This window comes from Semicossyphus pulcher, unplaced genomic scaffold (genome assembly GCF_022749685.1).
Source record: "Semicossyphus pulcher isolate SPU_LCO1_2020_fin unplaced genomic scaffold, fSemPul1.0.p SCAF_13, whole genome shotgun sequence".
NCBI lineage: Eukaryota > Metazoa > Chordata > Actinopteri > Labriformes > Labridae > Semicossyphus > Semicossyphus pulcher.
In genome coordinates this window covers 21458211-21483667 of record NW_027211637.1, presented here as the reverse complement: position 1 = coordinate 21483667, position 25457 = coordinate 21458211, and the positions used below count along the sequence as shown (strand labels likewise).

General features: G+C 42.9%; 2 protein-coding genes across 2 annotated transcripts; both read right to left on the bottom strand.

Moving 5' to 3' along the window:
- Nucleotides 1-903: 903 nt before the first annotated feature.
- Nucleotides 904-18360, bottom strand: LOC138590310 (proline-rich transmembrane protein 3). Its single transcript, XM_069660922.1, has 4 exons — nt 17951-18360; nt 9045-9935; nt 7605-7922; nt 904-5081 (listed from the first exon to the last, which is right to left on the bottom strand). The coding sequence occupies exons 2-4, from the start codon at nt 9856-9858 to the stop codon at nt 3061-3063; spliced, it is 3153 nt and encodes a 1050-aa protein (XP_069517023.1). The 5' UTR covers nt 9859-9935; nt 17951-18360; the 3' UTR covers nt 904-3060.
- A 4386-nt stretch (nt 18361-22746) lies between these two features.
- ogg1 (8-oxoguanine DNA glycosylase) lies at nt 22747-25373 on the bottom strand. Its single transcript, XM_069660250.1, has 7 exons — nt 24935-25373; nt 24487-24848; nt 24214-24393; nt 23694-23872; nt 23452-23599; nt 23315-23364; nt 22747-23221 (listed from the first exon to the last, which is right to left on the bottom strand). The coding sequence occupies exons 1-7, from the start codon at nt 25042-25044 to the stop codon at nt 23036-23038; spliced, it is 1215 nt and encodes a 404-aa protein (XP_069516351.1). The 5' UTR covers nt 25045-25373; the 3' UTR covers nt 22747-23035.
- Nucleotides 25374-25457: the final 84 nt, after the last annotated feature.

The window sequence follows — 25457 nt, the reverse complement described above, 5'->3', positions numbered from 1 at the left end:
CCAGTGCTAACAAAAGGGATAGGGATTACATTTTTGTTTAACCCACACAAAAACAGAGGTGTATAAAGAACAATCTGCTTAGGTTTAGTTTTTGTGTGGAGTATACAAAAAACATTCAGTATAACTTTGACAACTGGTAAGTTTTAGAGGTTTTGTCAGGGCGGATTATGTTGACAAGAAACAGGCTAGCTACTTCCAGTCGTTGTGCTACGCTTACTAGCTGCTGGCTGTAAGCTTTGGCATTGACACGACATGAGAGTGTTTTCCCATTTCACATCTACTTCTACGCCCTAAAATAAAACCTGATTTCCCAACATGCGATATACACATCCAACCTCTTATTTTAGCAGAAGTTAGACAGGACTACTTCAGACATGAGTAGTCACTTGATCAGCTTTGCAATTTATCGCATGTAGCCTACTCAGATAACATTAGCAATCAGTTATGAACATGTCTCAGTGTCCTTATCAAAGGCAGTAATTTAAGGGTAACAACAGTGTCCATGGTGTAGTCTATATGATCATTTGGTTTTTTATTTGATGGGATTTTCTGTTATGCTAGTTTTGAACATTAACATACCAATAACAGCACCATCCTCATTCTCACTAAAACCAGTTTTAAGTCTAACTTATAGCCATATTAGACTTTTAAAAACTATTTTATCTTATTCTTTTCTGATTCAGATATCCAGCGCTACTGTGTGCCTTTAAAGGCAGATATTTATCTTCAAATTATCTAGGCCTACTTGTCTGCAGTGACATACTGGACCTCACTTAATTAAGTTTTGATAACACAGAAAGCTGGTTAATGACCCTGCTTGACATACACCAGCTTAATTAAGTTTGATTTTTATATAATTCTTTTTACTTCATTAAATCATAAAATAAATTAACAGAAATAATAATGAGGGTGTTTTCTTGTTTTTATTGAAATCAAGACATGAAATTCAGCCAGAAATACAAGAACAAAAATCCAATGAGCATAATAAACATATGAATCTAACACTGTACTTTTGCACTGTGACTACAAACGGGAGGGGGCACAATATTGTAATTTCTATGGCACGTACTGCGTTGTGAAGGGGACAACACTACGGGCGTTGGAGGTAACACCCTGGTCAAAAAGGAGAGGTAACGGCGAGTACCATATAATGAAATATTATAGGTTCATTGGAATGTAGACCACAACATAAGGCCATTGTACTTGAAATACTAAACAAGTCAAGCATCTCACATCACTGGGAGGTACTGGTCACCTTAGACTGGAAAGTAAGTAATGGAACTGCTTTCATCAGGGACAGAGGCCTACATTTAGTTTTATCCTGAAATAATGTTTTAGAAAAAAGTCACTTCTTGGAATGTATCATTATGTATTTGCTACACTCACCAAAAATAACATTCTATAATAACTTATATGAGAGGCCATTAAAAAAAATTAGATCTCATGTTGGAACAAAACGTTTCAAATGTAAAAGTGAGAAAAGAACCACCAGGCTATTTTAAGGATCTCCACACAGGTTCAAAGTTAATCAATGGACTAAATATGATTCCATGTTTTGTCTTTGTATTTCCAATCATTTATCATTATTTAATAAAAAATAAAGAATCCAAAAGTCTTGCTGATCCTCACCACAAATTTTTCATTTTGCATAACATCATAGAAATCCTTATAATAGCCCAGGAAGTCCTTGACATACCCATTGCAGTCAAGTATTAAATCTCACAGCTCTGCATTTCCTAAACAGGCCACAGTTTGTCTGCACAGCTCAGACACATAAGCAAAACCTCTTTAGATTGTCTTTCACAGTAAGAACTACACCTATGTTTGAAATACACCTTTATTTATGAACATCAAAAATAACATTATTTACATTGTTGCTTATACATCATATAATTGAAATATATTTTCCTCTTAAGTAGTAAAATACTTCAGTCTAGTGCTCAGGCTTAACAGTTAAGTGCTCTGTTATTGTGTAAGGTCAGTTATATCTGAGGTTCATGCCAAGCCAGTCCTGTGAGGTGCAGCCCTGCAAAGCTGTGCAACTTTTTAATAGTTAACACATTAAAAAAGTCCAATTTTTTTTCAATGCAATGATAGGATCATGATTATGTTTGATATGCGTGGTCAAATTCTATAGAAATGCAGTCAGAGGCTTAAATGGTGCATAAATATTGTTTGCAGAAGCTTTGTCCTACTTTAAATCTCGTAGATGAATGCTTGAAGCTCAATTTGAAGTCAATTTCAACTACAGCTAAAAGCCGCAGCAACACTTCACGTGTTTCTATTTGTCTGCGTGTCTGCCTGTTGTTTACTACCTGTCTATTTATGTAACCAGCTTAACATCAGCATACAATGCAGACTGGACACAAATAAGAGAACAGCATGTTAGGAGCTTAGAAGGAGTAATCCTTATCTGAGTCACTATGATACTGGTAAGACACTAAAGAGGGTTCATCCCAACAAACAGGTTTATAGAATCATAAAAATAGCACAGAACCAACCAAATCTTATATGGCACATCTTTACATCACAAACCAAATTGAAAAGTATGGAAGACAGCAAATAAACACTTTGATAGCCATGAAAATCACACTTGTTGCGATGCAGACATTCTTTCACAGAAACAACAGAAAGGGGACCTACCGACCTGTAGAGCCATGTTGAATAAAAGTACGATCCTTGTATATTTGAAGTCATACTGATGTTGTGCATTTGTATCGTGTTTGAGAGAAAGACAGGACAAGAAATGCAGGAAGATAATGTGTGAAAAGAGATGGGAAGAGATCTGAGTGTTTTTGTTTATCTGTGCTATATCACCCAGCTTTACTCCCAGAGTAAAAGGTGTACCATATCTGTTTCACAAACACAGCTGTTAAACCCTTTAACAAGGTAAAAGACAAGTGGAGACTCTTTAGTATTTCCCTCTTCTAAAAATAATTCATTTTTAGACAGTTCAGTGGGGGAAAAAATCCCAATATTTGTTGAAGAAAGTCTTTGTCAGGATTTGTTAAATTGGTGTGTTTGATGTGCAGTCATTGGTCCTCTTGTCCCTGGTTTGGTTCATAGATCAATAATTTCACTGCTGACACTGGCAGAGTCTTCATGTCGGCTAACCTCCAGGTAACTACGTGAACCAACAGGTCTCCCGGCCCTGCCCCGCACCCTCTCTGAGTCTGGGGTGATGAATGGCCGAGTGTCATCAACTCCATCGTCCCCCAGATTACCTGTTGATGTTCTTGAGGGACGAAGAGACACAGGGCAGGACACTGATGAAGGGACACTTCCTACACCATTCCCAGCCCACCTGTGACCCTGGTGAGAGGGTGTTGGGGGAGCAGTCACCTGCCTGCTAGGCACACTGCTAAGAACGCTGCCCCCTAATGGCATGGAAGACTCTGTAGGGGCATCGCTGCTCTCGGATAGCAGCTGTGGATCACTGTTCCTGCGGAGCCAAGGCCCCTGGCTGATCCCTGAGCCCGGGGAGGGGGATTGTGAGGTATGGTTCAAAGGATGGAACAAGCTCCCTCCTTCGATTAGGTGCTCCCTGTGCAGAGCCTCATCAATGCTGCGGGTCAGGTCAATGGGAGATGGGGGCCTCAAATCAAACTCATAAAGGGACAGGGAAGTGTCCCTTTCCTGATCCAGACTGCCACTCACCGAGCGCTGCGGGGGCCCTCCAAATGCCTGCAGTCTGAGCAGAGACCCCGTGGAGGCATCCGATATGCCTCGCTCTGCAGAGTGTCCCCTATGGTTGCGTCCCCTGTTGCTGTCTTTGACGCAGCGTGGCTGGGCAGTGGCCTGCTCATGGTTCTGATTCCTGATGAGACTCTTGCTGATGTCAGCTCCTGGGCGCTCCTGGCCAGCCCAGTTGTTAGGCACCTCCCCGGGTCCTCCTCCTCCTCCTCCTCCAACCCCATTGCTTTCTGATTTTCTACAGGGCTTCCCCCTCAGACTCTGGACTATCTTGGACCAGCAAGTATGTCTTTGAGGAGAGCCAGCAGATTGACCTGGGGATGGCAGGTCTCCAGCTACTCTTCCATCTGGTCCAGAATCCTCTCTTCCCCGGCATCCATGAGGCCTCCAGAACACCCAGGAACCCAGGACAAGGAGAGAAAACCCCCAGGCCAGCTCAAGGAGACGAGCCCAGAAGTGAACCAGCCACCATCCCCAGTTGAAGCTTGTCCAGTTCCCTAGAAGTCCATAGAGCCACAAAGTGGCATAAACATGCAGCCCACAGCACAGAGCCCCTAGAACTGCACACACCGCAAGCACTCTTCCCAGGCTCACCCCCATCCTCCTTCTCCCTGTCCAAGCCTTCCTCCCGGCTTCTTCAGGGGCACCAGGGTAGGGATTAGGAGGGCAGCGTAAGCGTGGAAAGACATAGCAGAGGAAGCCCAGACAGATAGCCAGACCCCAGCATATTGACAGGACCTGAAGGGTGACCGGCACCAAGGGGGACAGGGCTGGGGAAAGCAGATCCGCTGCTAGGAGCAGGGTACACTGCAACACAGCCAACACAGCCACCAGAGGGGGACGCTCCATAGTCGAAGGTAACACACTCACTCCTTTCGCCCTCATTGCGAGCAGTGCGAGGGCAGCCTGTGTCCACACAAGCAGGTGTAGAGGCAAGTTGTAGAGGGCTGCAACTGCGGGGCGAGGGAGGAATTTCCTTGTGCCATAAGGGTCAATTAGAAACAGAGCTGCCCTAAGGCCGCCAACTAGAAACAATAGAGCATTGGCAAGTGCAAGAGCTCCCCGATGAGGACAGTTTGCACCAGGTGACAGGGTGAGGCCGAGAGCAGCTCCAGCAAACAGGAGGAGGAAGAGGCTCGCTGAGCCATAGACATGCAGCTCCCAGGCAAAAGCCAGAGTTCGACTCAGGTCACCCCAGTACAGAAGTGTGGCATTAGGGGAGGGATTGGTGCCAGGAGAGGGGGCTGGATTTGAAGTAGAGTGGGGAGCTTGATGAGGATGTCCTAAGAGTATGGAGCGGTTCCTCTGAACAATCCCAGTCTGATACGTAGGGCTTAATCTTGTTCGGGCAACAGGTACGATTCCGGTGGCAAGGAAGGAAGAGGTCCCTAAAAAAGAGAAACAGAGTTTAGGTTTTCAGTTTTGAATATGAAACTCAAATGTTGTTGGTCAACTTCTTCCTTAATGTCTTCATTTGAATAGCATGGCAATAGTATGAAAGTACATGAAATACTATTTTAGAGCCACTAGAGGGCTGTGGCTCACCGTCAGAATCAGGGCTAGAATCATCTAGGCCTCTCAGTTCATGATTGTAACCTAATCAGTTCCGCACAGACACATTGTTCCAGGTCTATTTATAACAAGCATAAAGACAATGTCTCATCCGATGAGCCAACTTGAAGAATCTCATGAAATTGTATTTTTAAATTCATATGAAATCTCTCTCCTCTTATGCCTGGTTAGTTTAGGTTAGGTTTGTGCAGCTACCCGTGAGCTGCAACATTATATCCCAAAACATGGCTTATTATGGAAATAATGGATCTAAACTGCAGACAGTGCCCCTTTGTCAAACAGAAATCATATATATGTACTCAAAAAGGCACATAAGCCTGCACATGTAAAACAAAAAAACAAGGCACAATATATCAGCTTATAACAGCACACATGCTGTGGACAATGGGCAATGTTATAGTACATATTCAAGCCAAAGTCTAATAAGGTGTTGTTTTGATTTCCATCAAAGTATTGTAAAAGGAATATCTAGAAAAGGGTATTCACTCATAAAAAACAATTGAATAACAATCTTAGTATGACAAAATCCAGCCACCACATCTTCATAAAAAAAAACACAATATGCTGGACAAAACTAATTTAAGCAACTGAGTGGTGATTATGTTTCCTAATTATATTATGTAATTTAAAAAAACATCTAAATGACGTAACACCAAACGGTGTCACGATGCATCCATGAACAAGGAAACTCTCAATCACTTCAGATTCTCATCATACAATATCTAACTACCCAATAAAAAACACATTGGATTTAATGGCATCTTTCATGGCGCTAAAGGTCAAGTTACATCATGTAAGATCAGTAATTAAACATACAATAAAGGACATGGGTCATGGGAAAAGACACCTTGACAATGTGGCATCTCTTGTCTCTCTGTTTGCCTCTTTCTTATTTTCTCATAATCACACACACTTCTGTTTGTTCAAGGCACTCCACCTTATCCTCCTGCAACACCCTGGGAACACCCAACACCATTATAATCACGGTGCCATTCATCACCATTAGCTTTGTGAACTTACAGTCAGGATAACACAGCTCAACATAACATAACACACAGGGACTGAATGAGCACCGCGACTTCACGTGAATCATTTTGCTACATATTTTATTGAAAGACAAGAAGCACAAAAAGAAACTGAGTCATGAGGTACTCAGAAAAAGTGATTGTAAGAAGGTATTTATGTCGAATTATTTCCAAGGAATCCACGTGTTGACTTGATGGATGGTGAAACAACATAATCAGTGGTAAAACTCTCAAGTCATCAGCTTTTAAAGGACTTAAAGCCCATCCTCACCCCGCAGAAGACATCCATAAAGCTGACACACTGACTAATGACTCACTCCAACATGTGTTTCGCTTCCTGGCCCCCCTCCCTCGCTCCGACCCTCGTATCACACACACGCGCACACACACCGTTTAACTTGCAGACTGCATGCAGATCAGAGACACACTTCTTTATTTACATAAAGGTATGTTTTACTTCCTTCCCTCAAACTTTTTTTTCTTACAGGAGCAAGATCCAGACACATTCCAGATGTGCTGATCAGATTTCACAGCTGGATACATTTAAACCTGCCCCTACCCTTGAGTCGCACTGCTTACGCTGCCTTATATGTCCACATGTTGCGAAGAACTACTAAAATAAATATCCTGTTCCATCTCAAAGGACACACATTCATTTATGACCCATATCCAAATGTGGACACATATACTGTATGCATACAGTACAAACTAGTACTGACATGGATGCAGGCCAAGAAACCTACTTGAACACTTTAAATGTGCTCATGGAACAACAGAGCCTGAATGACATTAAGATGTTTTTCTCATGGTTTCTTAGTGACTGCCTCATTTACCCCATGTGTCATGCTTTTCCTTTTTCCTCTACTTTTCCCCTCCCTTCATCTCTTTCTCTGTGCATCTGGATTTCATTACCATCCCCACTCCCTGCATTTCTACGCTTGTACCTTTCCTGCACCACACTTTCACCCACCCCATCCACTCTCTCATCTGTATTCCCGACAGTCTCTTTTTCAGACCCGACTCTCCTCCTTGTCTATCTCTCTTTGCCTGGCTTCGATTCTATCCGCCCCCTTTTGAACCCTCCCTTTCACCTCCTGCTCATACTCTCTTCCCTCCCTGTGTCTACCCCACACATCTACCACCCCACTTTCCATGGAAAAGTTTCTCTGTTTCTTCCCCCCCTTTGAAGCCGTTTCCAGATTCTTCCAGTCAAGACGTCCCAGCTGCACAAACATTTCCATTTCAAATTATCAAAGGATGAAGGCCATTCTAGTCAACTAGCAAAACACAGAGCACAGGGCGCTTATTTCTTACCTGTCCTTGGCGACTGTATGGTTGTGCTCGATGTATTTCTTCCAAGTTCTGTTGTTTTGTTGGGTTGATTTGCTGTTTTGAAGGAAGTTTTTACAGCCCCTTGTGTAGTAAGAGAACTAGTTGTCGCTGTGGTTGTCACTTGCTGTGTCGTGGTTTTTACATTTGAACTGCTTTTGGGCGTAACTGGTTGTCCTGCAGTCTGTGCCGGTTTATCCATTGAGCCATTGTTGTTAGTCGTCGGTTGGGGTGATGTCACATCAGTAGAGTCCTGCCTTGGAATAACTCTGACTGTGGAAGGCGTGTTTGCTGTCAGCTCACCTAGAAAAATGGTGGAAAAGACACGTGTGACATCATGTTAAGATTTTGACACCAACCAAAGGTGCTTTTCGACCAAAAGTACCAGGAACTTTTAGCTTCAGGAACTTCTCTTCAAGGAACTAAATGGTTCCTGTGGCCCATTGCTGTCTGCGTTTCCACGGCGGCCTAAAGTCCCGGGAAGACGATGCAAATCAGCCCAATGACGATGGAGAAGCATTGAAAGTAACTGCACTACACCGCTAGTCCAGAAGGTGGTGGTAATGTACCTTTAAGCTGGTTTGCCAACTGCCATTAAAACTCAAAGAAGAAGAAGGTATCATCATTTGTGCAACATTACAGTTAGCCCGTTAGCATGGAGGAGATTCAACGTGTGTTGTTTTTGATCGTGCTTTATTGCTTTGCAAATGGATTCATTGAGCACGAAAGCTCGCGTCTCCTACTTCCTGTTGGCGCACACAACCTCACGCTGTGCCTGTGCTGCCGGTGTAACTGCTAAAAGTTAACACTCCGTGGCACGTCCGCTTCGTGAACTGTCCGTTTCTGTTTCGTGCAACAGCGGCACCTCGTCCCGGTGCCGGTTAATGCTTTGGCTACATAAACGGATAAGGGTATCAGTCTGAATCAAGAGTGAAGAAAGTAAAATGGGGGGGTTATGTTAGAGGGAAATAAACTTAAAAGTCCCAAATAATAAGAAATATGATTGTTAATTGTTCATATGGACATGAAAACACACTGCATTCACCTGGTATTATTTCCTGTATGTATTAATATCGCAATAAATATTGCAGAACTAACATAAAGATAATGCTATGTATGTTTTTTTTCCAATAGCATGCAGCCCGAGTGGGCGAATAAAACCGTGAGTACTCGACCAATCAGAAACGATCAGCACTGCAGGCCCTGCCCCAAAAGGTCCTGAAAGTACTACCCCCTGAGCAGGGACTTATCAGAGGGTAAGTCAATTACCCTGGAACTAAATTTAGACCTAAATTTAGTTCCTGCTGTCGAATCGCACAGAGTTCCTGAAAAGGTTCCTAGTTCCTGGGTAAAGTTCCTGCTGTCGAAAAGCACCTCAAATCTTACCGTCATGGAGCATTCACTCTAGTGTATTGGGTTTCTCACCTGATAACACTGCTGTCCGAGGTGTCGTCTGCGTTACCACAGGAGATAGTGTGGCTCTGGTCTCAGTCTGTGGCGTCGTAGAGATTTTACTGTCTGTTGTCAGCAGTTGAGGGTTTGCAGTCTGACTGTCTGGTGTTGGTGTTTTCACATCAGAAACTTTAGATGTTGCAGTCTGTGCTTGTGGCCGATACTGTGCCATTTCATCACCAAGTGTTGGCGGAGGAACAGGTGATTCCTCCTTCACAGTGGGACTGCTACCTGATCCCAACCCCTGTGGATCATCATCATCATCCTCTGTATCTTTGACAGATTCCCTCTCTGGATTTTCTGCTGTCACAGGCGTAACCACTGCAGACTCAAGGACAGCAGAGGGAAAAGTGGGCAAAGGGGGAGTTGAGCCTTTTGTAGTAGCATCTCCTTTTGCACTCGCTGCCATCATTGCTAGGCTAGCTGTATCAGTCCTAGGCCTGGAGGCAGTTGGTTGAGTTAAAAGTGGCCCGCTGAGGTTCTTTTTAGAGAGGGCAGATATAAAAGAAGAAGTGGATTGTGCAGTAGGACGGGATATCCTTTGCTGCTGTGTCACTGTGTCCGTAGTTGTCACTCTATCCGGGGCTGTAGCTCTGACAGGCACATCACTGCGCCCTCTGGGAGGATAAGAAGGCCAGAATCTAGGACTCTGCCTGGTTGGCTGAGGTGTAGCATTAATAGGGAGGTTTAAAACAGAGGAGGAGGAGGAAGAGCCAATAATGGTCTGGGCATGTGAAGGATAAAGGAGGGAGAGAAGGAAGCCAAGGAAAAGGACAGACGTGGCCATGGTCTGCCTCTGAGTGGTCAGCAGTGACTGGTCCCTCTAGCTGTCCGTCTGTGTCACACCATCCTTCTACTGTGCTTCTGTTGGCAGAGAAAAAAAAAGGAGAAACATTTCATGAAGTAAAACAAACCTCATACAAACACAATAAGCACTGAAAGTATGCAAAGCATGTACAGAAATACAGCTAACAGCCTCGTTAAGCTCAGACGCTAATTAGCAGGTTAATTCATGAAATACTGACATTTTTAAGAATGTACAATGATGTCTAATTTTAGGAGCGCTGTAGCCTTGCTCTGCTGATTCAGAGGGCAGGTCAGTGAAACTCCCACAAGGTTTCAGCAGCACGACACCAGCGGACACACAGGGTGTGGTGAGGTGTATGGTTTCAGAATACATGGCACATATGACGAGACACACTGACGCACACAAAGACAAGAGTCCAGCATCTTAGTTATATAACAAGAAGCACCAACAAAATCATCAAGACAAAAAAATGATCTGCAGATGGTTTCCCTCTGTAACAGATGGGCACATTAACTTTTTTTTCCTCGCTATCTCTGCCATAAAATGTTCTTTGGATGATTAGCAGTTTTTTTTTCTCCTCCAGAGACGTACGTTTTTTTGTTCCTCTTGTTCCCCTTTCAGTTGTGTTTGAGTCATGGATGCCAGGGGCCGGCAGCTGTAACACTGAGCGAGGCGAAGCTCCGAGCGCCCACTGACACGGAGAGAACCCCCAGGCCCTTGAGGATTACGCAATCCTGCGAGTCATGTAGCTAAACAGCTGCCGGTCGCATCCCCTCCTCAACATGCCCTTCTTATCAAAAAAACACCCCTTTTATTTTACTATCTGACTAACATGAACCTCCCTTGTTCACACTAGTTTCTATGTATGACTCACAGCGGGAGATAACCTTGAGACCTTGAAACTTCAGCTGAAACAGGAGGAGGGAATGCACAGGAAACAGAAATCAGTGGCTATGGGAGAATTCACTCTGCTGCTTATGACTCACCTGCGGTCCATTCACAGCCGCTAGCTCCCTGAGAACTTACTGCAGCTGCACACTATGGCTGGCATGTGCATTTCGTGCTCATGAACACATGTAAGATGTGAGAAATCTGCGCGAGTGAATGGAAAGAATATGTTTAAGTACGTGTGAGCGCAAGAGGTCAGTCGCCACAGGAAGTCACAGATCATACTGAAGGTATTTGAGGAAATAAGAGCACAAAAACACAAATCTTTGGAGCTCGTCTTGTATTCACCAGTGTTTTGTTTTCCTTTTAACTGTGTTTATATTGTTACACAAGAGCAGCTGCAGAGAAAAAGTGTCCATGAGTACAGTAATAGAGGCGGTAGTCTATCTCAATCCCCACCTACTCACAGAAGCTGCAGTGTTTATTTTCTTTCCTGTCCAAGCCACCTCTTCTACTCCCGGTCTAGTCGGCTGTTCGCCAAACCAACATCTGATTAATCCCTGTTCTTTCCCCTTTTTCTTTCTACTCCTCTTGTTCCCATCTTGTTCATTTAACTGGAGTTATTACAACACCGTCCCGACAGCATGCTCCTAGGCGAGGGTTGAAAGAGAGCCCATGAAGATAAGGTGGATAGGAGAATGCGGAGATAACGCAGAAAAGCAGGCAAGAGGGGAAAGACAGAGATGGAAGGGTGGAGGAGGAATGATGATGGTAATGAAGCTGACAACGGAGGGAGGGAGGACAAGCTGAGGCAATCTGTGACAGACATTAAGACTGAGAGAAGCGTTGGAGGCTGTAAATTTGGAGGATGTGGGGACGGCTAGTTAATAGAAACTGACAGAAGAAGAAGCAGAATATTTTGAGACAAAGACGGAGAGTCACGAGGAAACTGTATTTCAGGATAAGCAGGCTTTTGTTGTGGTCCAAGCGGAGACACGGTGGTCTGTCCAGGAAGGCATGCGGAGAAACAGAGCCCCGCTTCACCTTTCCTCTGAGCTTAGGAGGCAGGTGCGAAGTCTCTGGCAGCCACGGATAAACAACCTGAAATAGCATGTAGTAAACATTCCACTATCTTAACCCACAGTGATACAATATGACTCAGTCTATGTATTTGTATTAAGAAGAGATTATTGTGACGAAAGAGGCCGAATAAGATTTAGTGAGGGGATAGAAACACGCCGCTGCTGTTTTGGAAACGCTGTCATCATTAATCTCATCTCTCCACACGGGCCAAAGCACACACACGCAGGCACACACGCGGTGGCAGCTGTCCAATATTTGGCTGGATTTATAAAATATGACCTTAATTTTCTATCAAGCTAATACAAATGGAGTAAAATTAAGCTGATTGGCAGCTCCTCTAAGCAGTCTGAATCACAAGCCAGGAACAGGCAACTACAAATACTAGATCTGAAATCAGTTCGCCTTGAATAGAAGCCTGCACGCTTGAAGCCCACTACATGCTACGTCTCTTGCAACAGTGAGTAAAATACAGACGCTCATGCTCAGTATTAAGACAGCACGTCCCTCTGTGATGGTCCCAGAGGGAGAAGGCAGATGGGTGCGGGGTCAGTGCGAGTATTTTTATCATGTTCCGCTCCTCGGGGCGGAGAGACACATCACTCTATGTTATATTTGCAGTGGGGAGTGCATGTTGTGTAGATGTCGTCACTCTCTCTCTCTCGCACAATACGTTCTTTATCCAGAGCAGGAAATGCCAACGGATAATAACTAATATTGCAGCTGCAAGCAGCAATCTGAAGATTACTATAAACTCCTTGCCCACAGTATAGATCGACTGCTTATACAATAACATGACTCAGTACATTAGCTGCTACTAATCTGTTTATCTTTATAATCGTGATGTCATGTTGACACGCACGTGTCAACATGACCAGCAAATGTCCGTACTTCACAAAAGGAGCCAGGCCGAGGGAGTTTGTTTGGACACTTGAGAATCTCCCCTTTTTTTTCAAATGTTCTCCCTCTTCTCTGCCAGATTGTAAAAAGTCTGGCGGTGAAATTTTTCCATCAATTTATGTGAATGTTTCCAAGGGCAGACACGAGTCTGTTTGTGGACAGGAGGACCTGTGTCTTTCCAACAGAGGCTGGTGTAATGTACACTTGTCTCCATAAGGACTGGATGTGAGGCCTCACTGACCAAAATGTGTCTTAAGCAGAGTATGGAAACATGTTCAGATACTGAAAGATAGCATTTTAGTGTCTTGTCACATCTGTAATCTTCAGTTTAGGCAACAACCTCAAGAAATATGGCTTTATTTTCAAAATGAAAAAGGCTTTGGAGAAAAAAATGCTCATATCCTCCGAGTAAGATATCAAAATAAGGACTGTTTTGGTTTTGATACCAAATATAATACAAGCATTTTTGCCGGGGTCAGCCCTACACATGGGTCTGTATATGACTGACTGACCTTGGGCTGGGAAAAGTAGCGTCGGGCTGGCAGGTGAATTTTTGGCTGCTTCTGTCAACATTTGGCGGGTTTTTGAACACCAAACAATTTTGTTGTTTCCACTCATCATTGTTTACCCATATGATTGACATGAGTTGTATTCAATCCTATGAATAAGGGAAGGACCTATTCACTTTGACATCATTATCATTGACAATGTGACATAAATCTTCTTTTTACATTTCTTAAATGAGAAATTTCAATTTAAGTCACATTTGATAATGTTTTGGTCCATTTAATGGCATATCCATTTATTCATATTTTTTGTATATTTATGTTTGATTTTGGCAGTCCTCAGCAATCCTATAGTTTTCTGTTTCATGGCAGTATTTGATCACTTTATTGTGGTTTCACCGCGATGCCAGGGTTGCATTTCGCATCTTGTGTACTTGGTTGCCTAACTGCACTCGATTTGTGTTGCGATAGCATATTTATCTAACATTTTACCTTTGGTTATTTGATGCAGATATGAAGCTTTGTAAGCTTATGATCTGTTTTCTATTGCGTATGTGATTGTTTTATGGTTTTACACAGGTTTCTGGCAAGGTTATGATTTGGGCTGGTTTTGAGTTGTAATTGGGCTAGAAGCTCTAGCAACACTGCTCTCCAAGCCTGTGACTTTAACGACAGAAAGAGATGTTAATATTGCTGTCGGACATCAATAGGACCCATCACAAATCATTTTCACTGTGTATTTTGACTGAGAGCCGCGCGGCGAGCCTCCTATACACTACATTTTCGGCGCACGTGTCACGCCAGCATCGTGACGGCACAGCTGTTTTCATGCATCAAATGAAAATGAACACATCCCGCAGCCGCCCCGCAAACACCACGCTTCCAGTGTTGCCCACAAAAGCGCACATTGACCTGATGCAGTCAGCCACATATTAGGTTTTGACCTAGTCTTGTTCAAGAATTGAAAACATATTAAAACATGACAAAATTCAACTCATGCTAGCAGCTCTGTCAGGCTGTACCTGGACACGGGGGTGATCTGAGCTAAATGCTAGAGTTGGTATGCTAACAAGCTAATAATCTGTACTATGTTCACTATTTTTGTTGAGAGTGTCGGCATGCCAACATTCACTAGTAGCACTTGTGCTAATACAGCTAAGGCTAATAGAAATGTTACTATTTAGACATAATATTTGTACCTGATCATGGTGATAAATAAAAAGACAGGAACATGAATGTGTGTACCTTATCTCAAGACAATCCAATAAAAGTTGGTAGAACATTAGCTCATACACTTAAATGCCAACCCTAATAGTTTGTAAAAAGTTTCAAGGCAATTAAACCAATCGTTGTTAAGAAAGATGAACCAAAGTGGTGGCTAGCTTAGCTAAAAATGCTACATCCCTAGTCTCCATCAGTATACGTGACTATGTGTGTTCACATGCTTGTGTTTCGTGTCAGTGCACGAGATTATGAGTCTTTGACCAAGTAACCAAGACCTGAGTTGACACGTTGTATCCAATGTCAAGGTGGCTCCCTAATGAGCAGGATTTAACTGTCAGAGTCACTCATGACCAGAGGGGCTCTCGGCTGAGAAGAAAAGCTTGTTAATGGACGAAAAGGAAGAACATGAGAGGAGCAGGAGAAAGTAAAAGAAGAAAATGACAAGAAATAGACAGTAAGAATCAGATTACAAGGTGACAAAGACGAAGCAGTATTTCTGCAGTGACAGCACGAATGGACAGACACAGGGAGCAAAGATAAGGGAATAGTAAAGATTGGCAGAGAGGAGAAGAAGAGGGAAAGACAGAGAGAGACTGGAATAAACCAGCAGAGAGCTGTGTGTCTCTGTGGTCCGCTGCACTGCAACGGTCCCTCAGCCCGACAGAGCAGTTAATATTCCTCGGCATGCAGATGTGTAACTTGTTTGTACTGCGCTATGTAGGGGGAGAGGTGAGACTGTGGAGCCGTGTATGTATGTGAATTTGTGAGTACGTGAGACACATAGAGAAACTGAGAGAGGGGAGAAATGGGAGTATGTGTGGTTAACTTGGTATGCGGGGTAGTGGGGGAGGTCGCCGGTTTGACCGTTACAAATTCCACACCTTGAAATAACATATGGATTGAAAACAGCTCTCATAATATTCTCTTACTCATTTCAATCATAGCTACCGTATTTAAATAATCAAATAAGACAGACACTAAGCTATGACGTTGATTTATATATCAGGAGATGTATGAGCTTATAGATTCTCAAGGAAGTTTTCCATGTGATGTAACCCAACTTCTACACCTCTACCTCAGCTATCCATTTAGCTCTTAAGACAAACCAAACAGGGTTAAAGATGCCTCTCTCTCGTCGCGAGCCACTGCCTGGGGGGTGTCAAAACTCCAGCGGGGGCAGCCGACCACACAGCGAGGTCACGCTATAAGAAGAGAGGAGGCTCCAGAACCAATCGTAGAGCCTTTTGATCCCCTGTTGAAGAGGATGTCCAGCTTAAAAGTGCTGAGCCGCAAAACATCTTTGACTGATGTTCCGCCTTTATGCGATCCACAGATCAAAGGCTGAAGGTCAGCCTGAAAGGGTGAGGCATTTCAACGGCACTGTGGCTCCACCACAAACACACATTCTTGACAGCCCTCCGCATTCAGGCTACGCATATTTACATATGATAGGTGACCATGGTAAGAACGTTCACCAGATAGCTTGTATTATCCACACAGACTCGCTGGATAGCCGTTAATCGATCAATCACACAGTCCCAGAAACAGCCTGAGAGATAGTAAGTCTGGGGAGTGATTGAGACAGCTGCTAAACCACGTCAAGCCACAAAAACACTTTCCGTAAAACAGATTACAGGCATCCCAAGTCATGACTGTTCAGGGAGTAAACCACAGCTCAACTTCAAGACCCAAGACTCACACTGTTACAGCTGGATGCAATAAAAGGCCTGCTGTGTTAAGTGGTGTGTTGTCTGGCAATCACTAAATTAGCTAAACAGATTGTATGTACATAAAAAAATACAGTTTTGTAGGCTGCTGTGAATATAACATTATATCACACCACAGCCAGAAAGGTCCAGTGCCATAAAAGAGCTTAAGGACAGATCATGTCTAGTGCTTAGTGGGTTTATGCTTCATGTGATTTATGCTTTATTTTCCATTCTGTCGAAGCTATTCTGTTCAGGACGGTCTGTTCTGGGAAGTGTGTTATGTCTGTGTTAACTGGAAGGTATCCTAATATTTAACTGTGCTGCCAGACTGAAAGTATCTGGCCAAATATATTGATGATTGATAACTCATTTTACAAGATTTAAACATATCTAAAAGGCACTAAATACTAAGGTGTGGAGTTGATCGTCACCTGTCCTGTTACACCTTAGGCTATATCTTAAAAAACAAATTTCTCGGTCAGTCAGTAAATCTCTCTTGAGCTGCTTTACACATGGGTACGCCCTTTTCTCACTGTCAATGATTTAGGGTGTGCTGTTTTTCTTTTGAATCATAGTCAGCCGGCGGGGCGCTGCGTTACATCTAGTAGCACTTGAGAGCAGATCTTTCTCTTTAGTGAGAGGCGCATTGGAGCTGCCCCCCCTCCTCCCCTTTTGCACCCTTTCACTGCTGGATGCGTTCAAGTCCTGTTGAGGAAACAGGTGAATCCATATTTTCCATGTGCCGCAGCTACGTGTTTAGGTGACTGCCGTCGTAAATATACTGTAAACACACTTTGACACACCCACAGACACCCAACACGAGGTGCACATACCAGCAGTTGTCAAATGGTTAAATAGTTACCTAGCCTACTTGTTGCTGTTTAAACAAAGTAAATTCAGTTACCGGTATTTCTGCTCCTGAGACTGTCAATCCCCTTCAGTTTCCTGGGATATTTGGACATTTGCAATGCAAATGAAACCCGAGAAGCTGCATGGTTGAATCGCATGGTTAACACTGAAGTGGGCTTTTAAGTGTAGTTAACACAAACTAGGACCATTTTCAAGCTATTACTAGTGAGGGGGTTGTAACAGAACAAAATAAAAGGGCCTAATTGTAAAATTCGTAATACATTTATAATTAACCTTATTTGTCCTGCAACTTTAGTGCAATCATCATATGGCCAACTTTTTTTTCGGTATTGTTTAAGAAGCTAACTAGCTTTAACATATAACCTAGTAACTTATGTTTACTTTTAAATTCATGTTAGCAACAAACGTTGCCTTTAACGTGACCCTTTAAACTCTGCTACCTTATTGCTCTAGAGTTGTTTATGTATTAAAGAAGAGTCCCACTTTAATAAAGGTGACTGTTTAACGTATTATTTATGTATTTACAGTCATAGAATTACGTTATTCACCGTGTGTCACGAAGAGCAGTGAGACGTTATTGTGTAATGTAAGGCTATGTTACTATCCTAACGGCAGAAGGATGCCGTGAAGGCGTCATCTGACGGTGTGTTCTGCTTTCCTCACGACAAGTTAAGGTTCATGGTTGCCTACCACTCAGGAAACAAAGTACAGGTAAACATGCGAAGGTACGTTAAAGAAGTAAAGTTAACAGCTAATTGCTTGTAAACCTAAACTGACGGCTGGTAACATTACCGTTGCTGCACAGGTAGATGCAACGTCACTGCGCAAAGTATCGCCGCATAGCAGCCACTCCACTACTGTTATCTCAAGACCATCCGTTCTTATTAAACATACCTGCAGGTCTGTGCAGCTCCTCTCCGATGGCGTCTTCTGCGGCAAGATGTGAGGATTAGGAAAAGCCGAATTAGCCAAGGGAGAAGTGTAACGTTAGTCCAGGTTCAGAGCTCTTTCTCCGCTGTATAACATGAACAAAATCCCCGGTGTAGGTGAAGACGTTTCTCCTAAATACAGAGAGGTTGCGTTCAGCAGGCTTGTACCGCTGCCAGCCTTCCAGCCATGAGCGACTACAGAGATGTACGCCCCCTCCGACTGCTCCATCTCTCTCCACATCGCTCCCTCCCTCTCATTTTTTTCCCTCTCAGGCGGATAAACACGATTGCCTTCCTACCTACCGACTACAGATCTACCGCCTGGCACGTCTGTTGCGCAAGAGCTCAGTCCGGCACGCACTTTCGGATTGAACACCCTCTCACCTTATATACCTTCACAAAGCAGCTTGCTCAGACAGAGCCCGGTGGTAATATGACGACACTGGCATTGACATCATCAACCAGCGTGCAGTGCCACTATCCACGTTCTGGGGCTTTTTCCTCTCAGATCATTGTGGTAGATAAGACGCAATGCTCTGAGCTGGGTAGTTAAATTGGTGTGAAGAAAGAGTCATTGAGACAGGTGAGGAAGCACCTGACATTTCTGGCACAGTGGTGCAGCAGCAGCATCAGCGAGGACAATTAGCTGGGAACAGAGCTGTGCATGAAACTCTAGCTGCCTGCCCTCTAACCAGGGTTTGTAGAGAGGAGCGAGCCAGCCTGAGCCAAGATGATACAGTTTCCTCATGCTGCACCTTGGCTCAGTGCCTCCCCCTCATCCCCCCCTGTCTGATTGTCTCCCTGTCTTACACAAGCACAACACTCTAGTTTGGACATGCTGTTGAGGCCGCAGATTTCCCCTGATGAAGACACAAGATTACAAAAAAATTAACTTTACAGAAGCCACTCAACTTGGCTTAAGCAGCAGTCATGTTTCTCGTTGTCTATTAGTCAGATTGATAGTATCGTTTGCACTGTACACCTGAGTCTTAAAATAACCTGTGCGGCTCAGAGGATTGTCTTAATGCCATTACATTACGATTGAGCCAGCACAGACACTGAAGGATTGAAGGGGAGGAGCGGGAACAGTTCAAGATGGTAATCACGTTATGGCACGTGGATAATGACTAATATACTAGAGGTAGGGGATATGTGATCACAGCAAGGACTGTATCACAGCCACATATTTAAACACTCCCATTAAATAGAGGCAACTAGGCGATGGCTGTAAATGTCAAGTTTTTGCAAGAGATAACAGGTTTAGATTATTTCTGTATGTGTGTGTACATGCAATGTTTATCAAATGAATTGATCGTTATCCAGTTATGTCACTACTGTAATACGATTATTGTAATCTGGTGTATCAGAGCAGGATTTGATTCATGTGACATCCCAAAATAATATCATAAAGGCTGCGATGAGTCTTTCCTATCGCACAGGTGACCTTTACTCCCGTCTGAATAAAAAACCTGGCAGTTTTTCAACTGGCTTGGGGGGGTTGGACGTGATATATTAGGTGATAGATTTGAAGTTTGTGTTGCGTCACTGGATAAAATGAGAGCTTTCTTCCACACGTAAAGCCCTGATATGAGGCCACTTCATCCTCCTGTCCCAGTTTTAAACAGCTTTCCAAATTAATCTAAAGGCAAGTGTTCAAACTCCCAGTTTTGTCAACAGATGGTGACATTATGACACGCCTCACTCGGCGTAGCTGACCTCAAGTGTAAGCCTACATTTTTCATCTGGTTTTTCATCGCATTGGTCGTCTCTGTCCTGAATTATTATATGCTTTAAAAAACGTGTCCAAATGATCATTAAATAATTAGAGTTAAATAACCCAAACAAGTGCAGACGTCCTGCTTATATTCAAAGAGGACGACCTAGACTTACATATACATACATACATCCTTGGAGTGACAGCGCTTGATTCATATGGGGCATTTTTAGCGGGCTTTAAATAATTTAAAGGGGGAGCAGTATTTATAGCCTGCTAAATGAACAAATTCTTAAAAAGGAGGTAGCCATCCACCAAAAGCTCTCCCGCTCTCCCATCCCCATACGTACTGTGGATAGTGTTTCTATACCATCTTTGTCCAGGAATGTGGTTTATACATTCCACTTAGTCATTTGAATTGATCCTCGTACGGGCTGTGAAACTTAACTCCGCAGCAGACTGAACTGTTTCATTCTCTTAATCTATACAGCATTGAACCTTAATCACCGCCAGCCAAGTGGGGGATCCTTTCAGATGGTAGAAAGTATTCATTTTCACCACAAAATAAGCCTCTTTCTTTAAGTACAGCCAAGACTTTCATATGCTAACGTCCATCCTTATCACACACGAGTCGGAAAAGCTAAAGATCTAAAATACCCCTGCCAGCGCTGTGCTGTCGGTCTTTCTCTTTGTGGCTTCCCCCTCACCCTAAATTTGTCTAGACTCCACAGAATAATCTCCCCAACTGCGGGCCCCAAAGACAGACTTCCATGTGGGGACCGACCGCCCCCCTCGTCCCTCAGGCTCCCCCACGACTGACTCCAGCAGCATTTGGTTTCACCACATCTAAGGTATATCAACACAGCTCTCTTTAAATTTGTACCCATCTTAGGAATTGTACCAGATTCCTTTATATAATACATGTGTTATTATTCAAGAATAATATCATCCATCATTTTAAGTTGAAGACAGAGTGTGGATGTGTATGGAGACAGTTTGGGGGCATGTGAAGGACAGAAACATACACAGAACTTTTAATGTAGTTTATGTTTTTGACTCATACTTTAAAGGACTATCCAATGTCTTAGTTTACTGTTTGTTACATTCATTTCTATATACCTTTTCATTAGGGATAGACTGAATATCGGCCTTTTTTAAAAACGACGGCCGATAAGAGATCAATTTAAAACTGGGTTATTTTGGCTCTGATGCATATGCTTAAAGGCATTTAAACAAAGTTAAGTGTTGGAGTTTGTATTATTCAAAATTTTGACGCCAATATTTTACACTTTTACTGCAAATGAATATCGGCTTCAAATATCGGTTATTGGCCTCCTTTACTGCAAATGAATATCGGCTTCAAATATCGGTTATCGGCCCCCTTTACTGCAAATGAATATCGGCTTCAAATATCGGTTATCGACCTCCTTGACTACTAATAATCGGTATCAGTATCGGCCCTAAAAAACCATATCGGTCTATCTCTACTTTTAATATGTGTTTGTAGATATACACTCTGTCACCACTTTATAAGAGGCACCTGTCTTGTATTATAAAGCCCATAAGGATCTTGTTTTCCTTCCTCTTTTTCTGTTAATTGCACAATGTTTTAGTATTGATGTCTATGGTTGGGATGCGCTGGACTGCATGTCTTTATTAGAAGAATTATTAATTAGAAGAAACATTTATCCTATGACTATCTGAAGATGCACAATACCATATAGAGTGGATGATTTGCATACGACAATACATAACAGAATCTAAGGGCGCTTGATTTTTAGAGCACACTTGTGCTCCCACTTAACTCAGCAACACATCATCTCAGATCACTTCACTATGAGACAAACTAAATCAATCTTGCTGCACATCTGGAAATAGACAGCAGCCTTTTCCTTTTTGCTGGCGTTCCAAAAATGCTGCCCCCTGGTGCCTACAGGAAATACTCAAGCCCTCTTAAGGGAGAGTAGACTCGACGAGAGATGTCCTTTCAAACGAACAATTCCCTAGGCTATCACACAAGCTGAGACCCATCTCTTACATAATATGCAGGCCACTGTTGTGCTGTTTTGGCCTTTGTGTTTCAGAAAGCGTGCGTGCATTGCCTTTTCTTTAAAATTCATGTCCCCACCTCCAGCACACTCTCACCTCTCCCTGTCCTTTTAAAACAGTGTATGCCTGTTCTCTCAGCCCTATTTTCTCTCTGTTTTACATCTTCACCACGACTCTGCCCTGAAGCTGGGCCTCAGCTTCTGTCCAGCTCAACTGGAGTGGCGATGAAAGCTGACTCACATATTCGTTAAGACGCATGGCTGCACACAGTTCCACAAATAAACAAGGTCTCTGGATGTAAGACATGCACATATAAACCCACACAGATGGAATTAATACATGCATGACGCACCTGCTCAATCATGCAAATTTAGGGCAAGAAAGAGGAATGAGAGACATTACGCATTTAAGGTCATTTCTGTCCATATATTTCAAAGCAAATAAAAAAAATATTGCCCTGTCACTGTTGTGAAGGGACAGTGCTAGTTCAACCCCCCAAGAGACATGTCCAAGTTGTCACCAGAGACAGTCACGCCTGCCCCAAGAAGTGACAGCAGATAACTGCAATCCCTGCTATAAAAAGAACAGCTGACACAGTCAACTAATGCCTATAGATAAACATACAGACACCATGGCATTTTAGTGCCACCCAGCCAAACAGCTTTTTATGATTCAGCACACACACACTGAAAAGGAGAAACCACACCATTAGGGTTTCCTATGACCTTTTCAGACATGCATGTAGATGAGATGGTGTAACAGTGGCCAGGGGGGTGTGACAGAAAGTGTCCACCCAGGAAAATAATGATATTTATTCTTAAATTAAAAAAAGGCTGGCCACAGGAAAAGGCCCAATATGTCATATTATTCTGCAGAGCAGTAACTTCTGATGCATACTGCCACCTAGAGGCCTCTTCTGGCAACATTTAGTCTGCGTAAGGCAATATGACAGCTATGTTTTAGTAGGCTTGATGGAAAAATACTCACAATACAAAACAAGCTGGAAAAACTATTTTACCTTTATTTTAAAAAAAAAACACAATTTAACTGCATTTACACTGTAATAGTGAACTCACAGAACAGTGGACTTGAAAGAGGTCACAATTCGCAACAAACACAATATTGAAACCCTGAGAATCTTTTTACAGTATTTGTATTTTCATACCATGTTACTTTTCTTACACATATTTCATTCAATTTTTTTTTTTTATGAAGTTGGCCAAAGTATTTGAAAGATGTTTGTGGTCGTTATCTGTAAGAAGAGTGTTTACCTCACTACTCTCTCAGTTAGAGAGACGTCTTTGCTTTCTTGCATGCTGACTTGGTTTTCGTCGTCTTCACAGCTCCACTTTTCTCTGACTTGATTTTTGTTTTCTTGCCTGCCGCTCTCGTTTCTTCTTCACAGTTTCCCTCTTTTTTCAAGTGTTCTTCTTTCAGCTTTTGGAACTTCTTGAGATCAGCACAAAACAAGACCTAAAGCAGGCAAAGACAGTCTGAGGTTAGAACAGACGGACTGTAAGAGGCATGGCAATAACTCACTTATAGGTACTAAATGATAACACTCACAGTCTGTGCCCAACCAGCATAAGGACCCCACAGTTTTCTGAAAAAATCACCTGTGTAGAAATTTTACATTAAAAATTGTAAAAAAAACATTTCGATCAGCCTGTGAACATGCTTCTATTGGCTGCAAGAAAACTAACCAATATCTCGGTGAAGTTTATCTGTGATGCTCTTTTGTCCATTTCCAGAAGCATAGTTGTAGTCACGTTTAGCAATCTGCCACACATGTGTGTCTATGGGCACAGCCTCTGCCTTATCCAGTGACATCAGGCATACACAGTCAGCAACCTACAGAGAGACAAATATTTGCAATTACAGGTTGCAGTTACAAGTTTTCTTAATTCAGAAAAATAGAGGCTAGTGGGTTCTTTTCATACTCTACCTTTGTGCCCACACCAGGGAGAGTACGCAGAGCATCCCGCGCCTGCAAATACGGGACACCGCGTAAACCATCAAGCCACTGGAGACCATGGTTGTCCAAAATCTGCTTTGCACTCTGCTGTAGAAATCGAGCCCTATATCCGAACCCGAGATCCCTGAGACACGCCTCCACGCTGTTATCTGCCAGAAGCAATGTATACAACAACATAATTACGATGCCAAAATGTAGGCCGGTTGTGCTTTAAAATTCAGTAAATTTCTATTAACTAATCATTGTAATGGCCAGCGAACACGACTGTCAATTTGGCTTCTTCACTCTGTGATCAAAGTTTTTTTCTAAATTGGTAAATTTCATTATTTCTCTCATAGGAGTAGGCATGAGGCTGCAAAAATATCAAGTTGGAGGAAGACATAAACACAGGAGACATATGACAACGTGTCAAAGAATCTAAAGCAAGCACACTTATCTTACAATTATAAGTATACATTATACAGAATTTATCATTGAACAAAAAGCAAACCTGCGAGTGCAGAGAGTGAAGGGAAGTTATAATAAGAAGTTTCATCCAGTTGGCACAATGGGGTGCCCAGAGCCTGACACAGCCTCTCTACCATACCCTGGATACGAGAAATGTGGTTGTTGGAGGTGCAAATGAAGGAAAACAGGCATTCCGTGGGGTCCTGGCGCAGCATCCGCACACCTGAGGAAAGACCAAACAATATATATTTTTAAAAATTATTGTTTCAATCATTTCTTACTGTGTGATAGTAAGATATAACATCCAAAAACGTACCTGTGAAGATGTCCGCAATGCGTTTGAAGTGGGGGTCTGCTGCCCCCCATTCCTTGTACAGGTCCCTCAGCTTAACATTCAGCTGGAAGTAATCTCTCAGCATCTCTTCCTCCTCAATGTTAGGCACTAAAGTCACTGGCACTGGCTCTTCCTCTTCCTTCTTCAAAGCTCCTTTGAATCTCTTCCCAGACTCGTTTTCTATCTGCAGACAGACACCAGCTTTTCTCTTCCTGTCACCTTTCTCTCCGTGTCTGTCTTGGCTATTGTAAACATGATACCAAATAGTGTCATCTGTTTGAGTCAGGGTCCAAACTCGCCCTCCCATCGCTCCGGTCCAGTGGCCTTCTGCAGTTTCCCTCCAGCTGTGGGTTGTAATGTGTTAATAGAATGACACACATGTTGATCAGGATGCTTACAGACTAGTTGCACCCAAGTCTAACAAACCTACCGGAAAGATTGTCCACAGGCAAGAGTAAGATCCAGACGAAGTTCTGACTTTGCGCAGGCCAGAGATCGCCATATTTTCGCCCCAGATGAAAACACTGCATGTTTGGCCATAACAAACGTGATGCTACCAGCCAACTTGCTGACTATTAAAGGGTTAAAACAAGAGTATACTGACCTAACTGTGACCCGGTTTTATAAAACTCATCGTTTTGCGATCCAGTTAAATAAACATTACACATTTATGTAAAGAGACATTCATGCTCACAGCACCCATTGTAAATTACTTTCTCGGAGTTGTTTATGCTAGCTCGCGTCGATAATGTTGGACAACAAAAACCTTACACAACGTTGTTAAGCGGCACTTATTTAAGACGAAAAGTTTTCAAACAGTGCTCAGTTTAATAATTTAAAACTCATAATGTTAACTTATATAAAAATACGAAGTAGCTGTGGTCCTAACTTCATGTTAATGCTTATCCTTAATAACTCAAGTGTCAATCTGATGCAACATTACTCAGATTCCG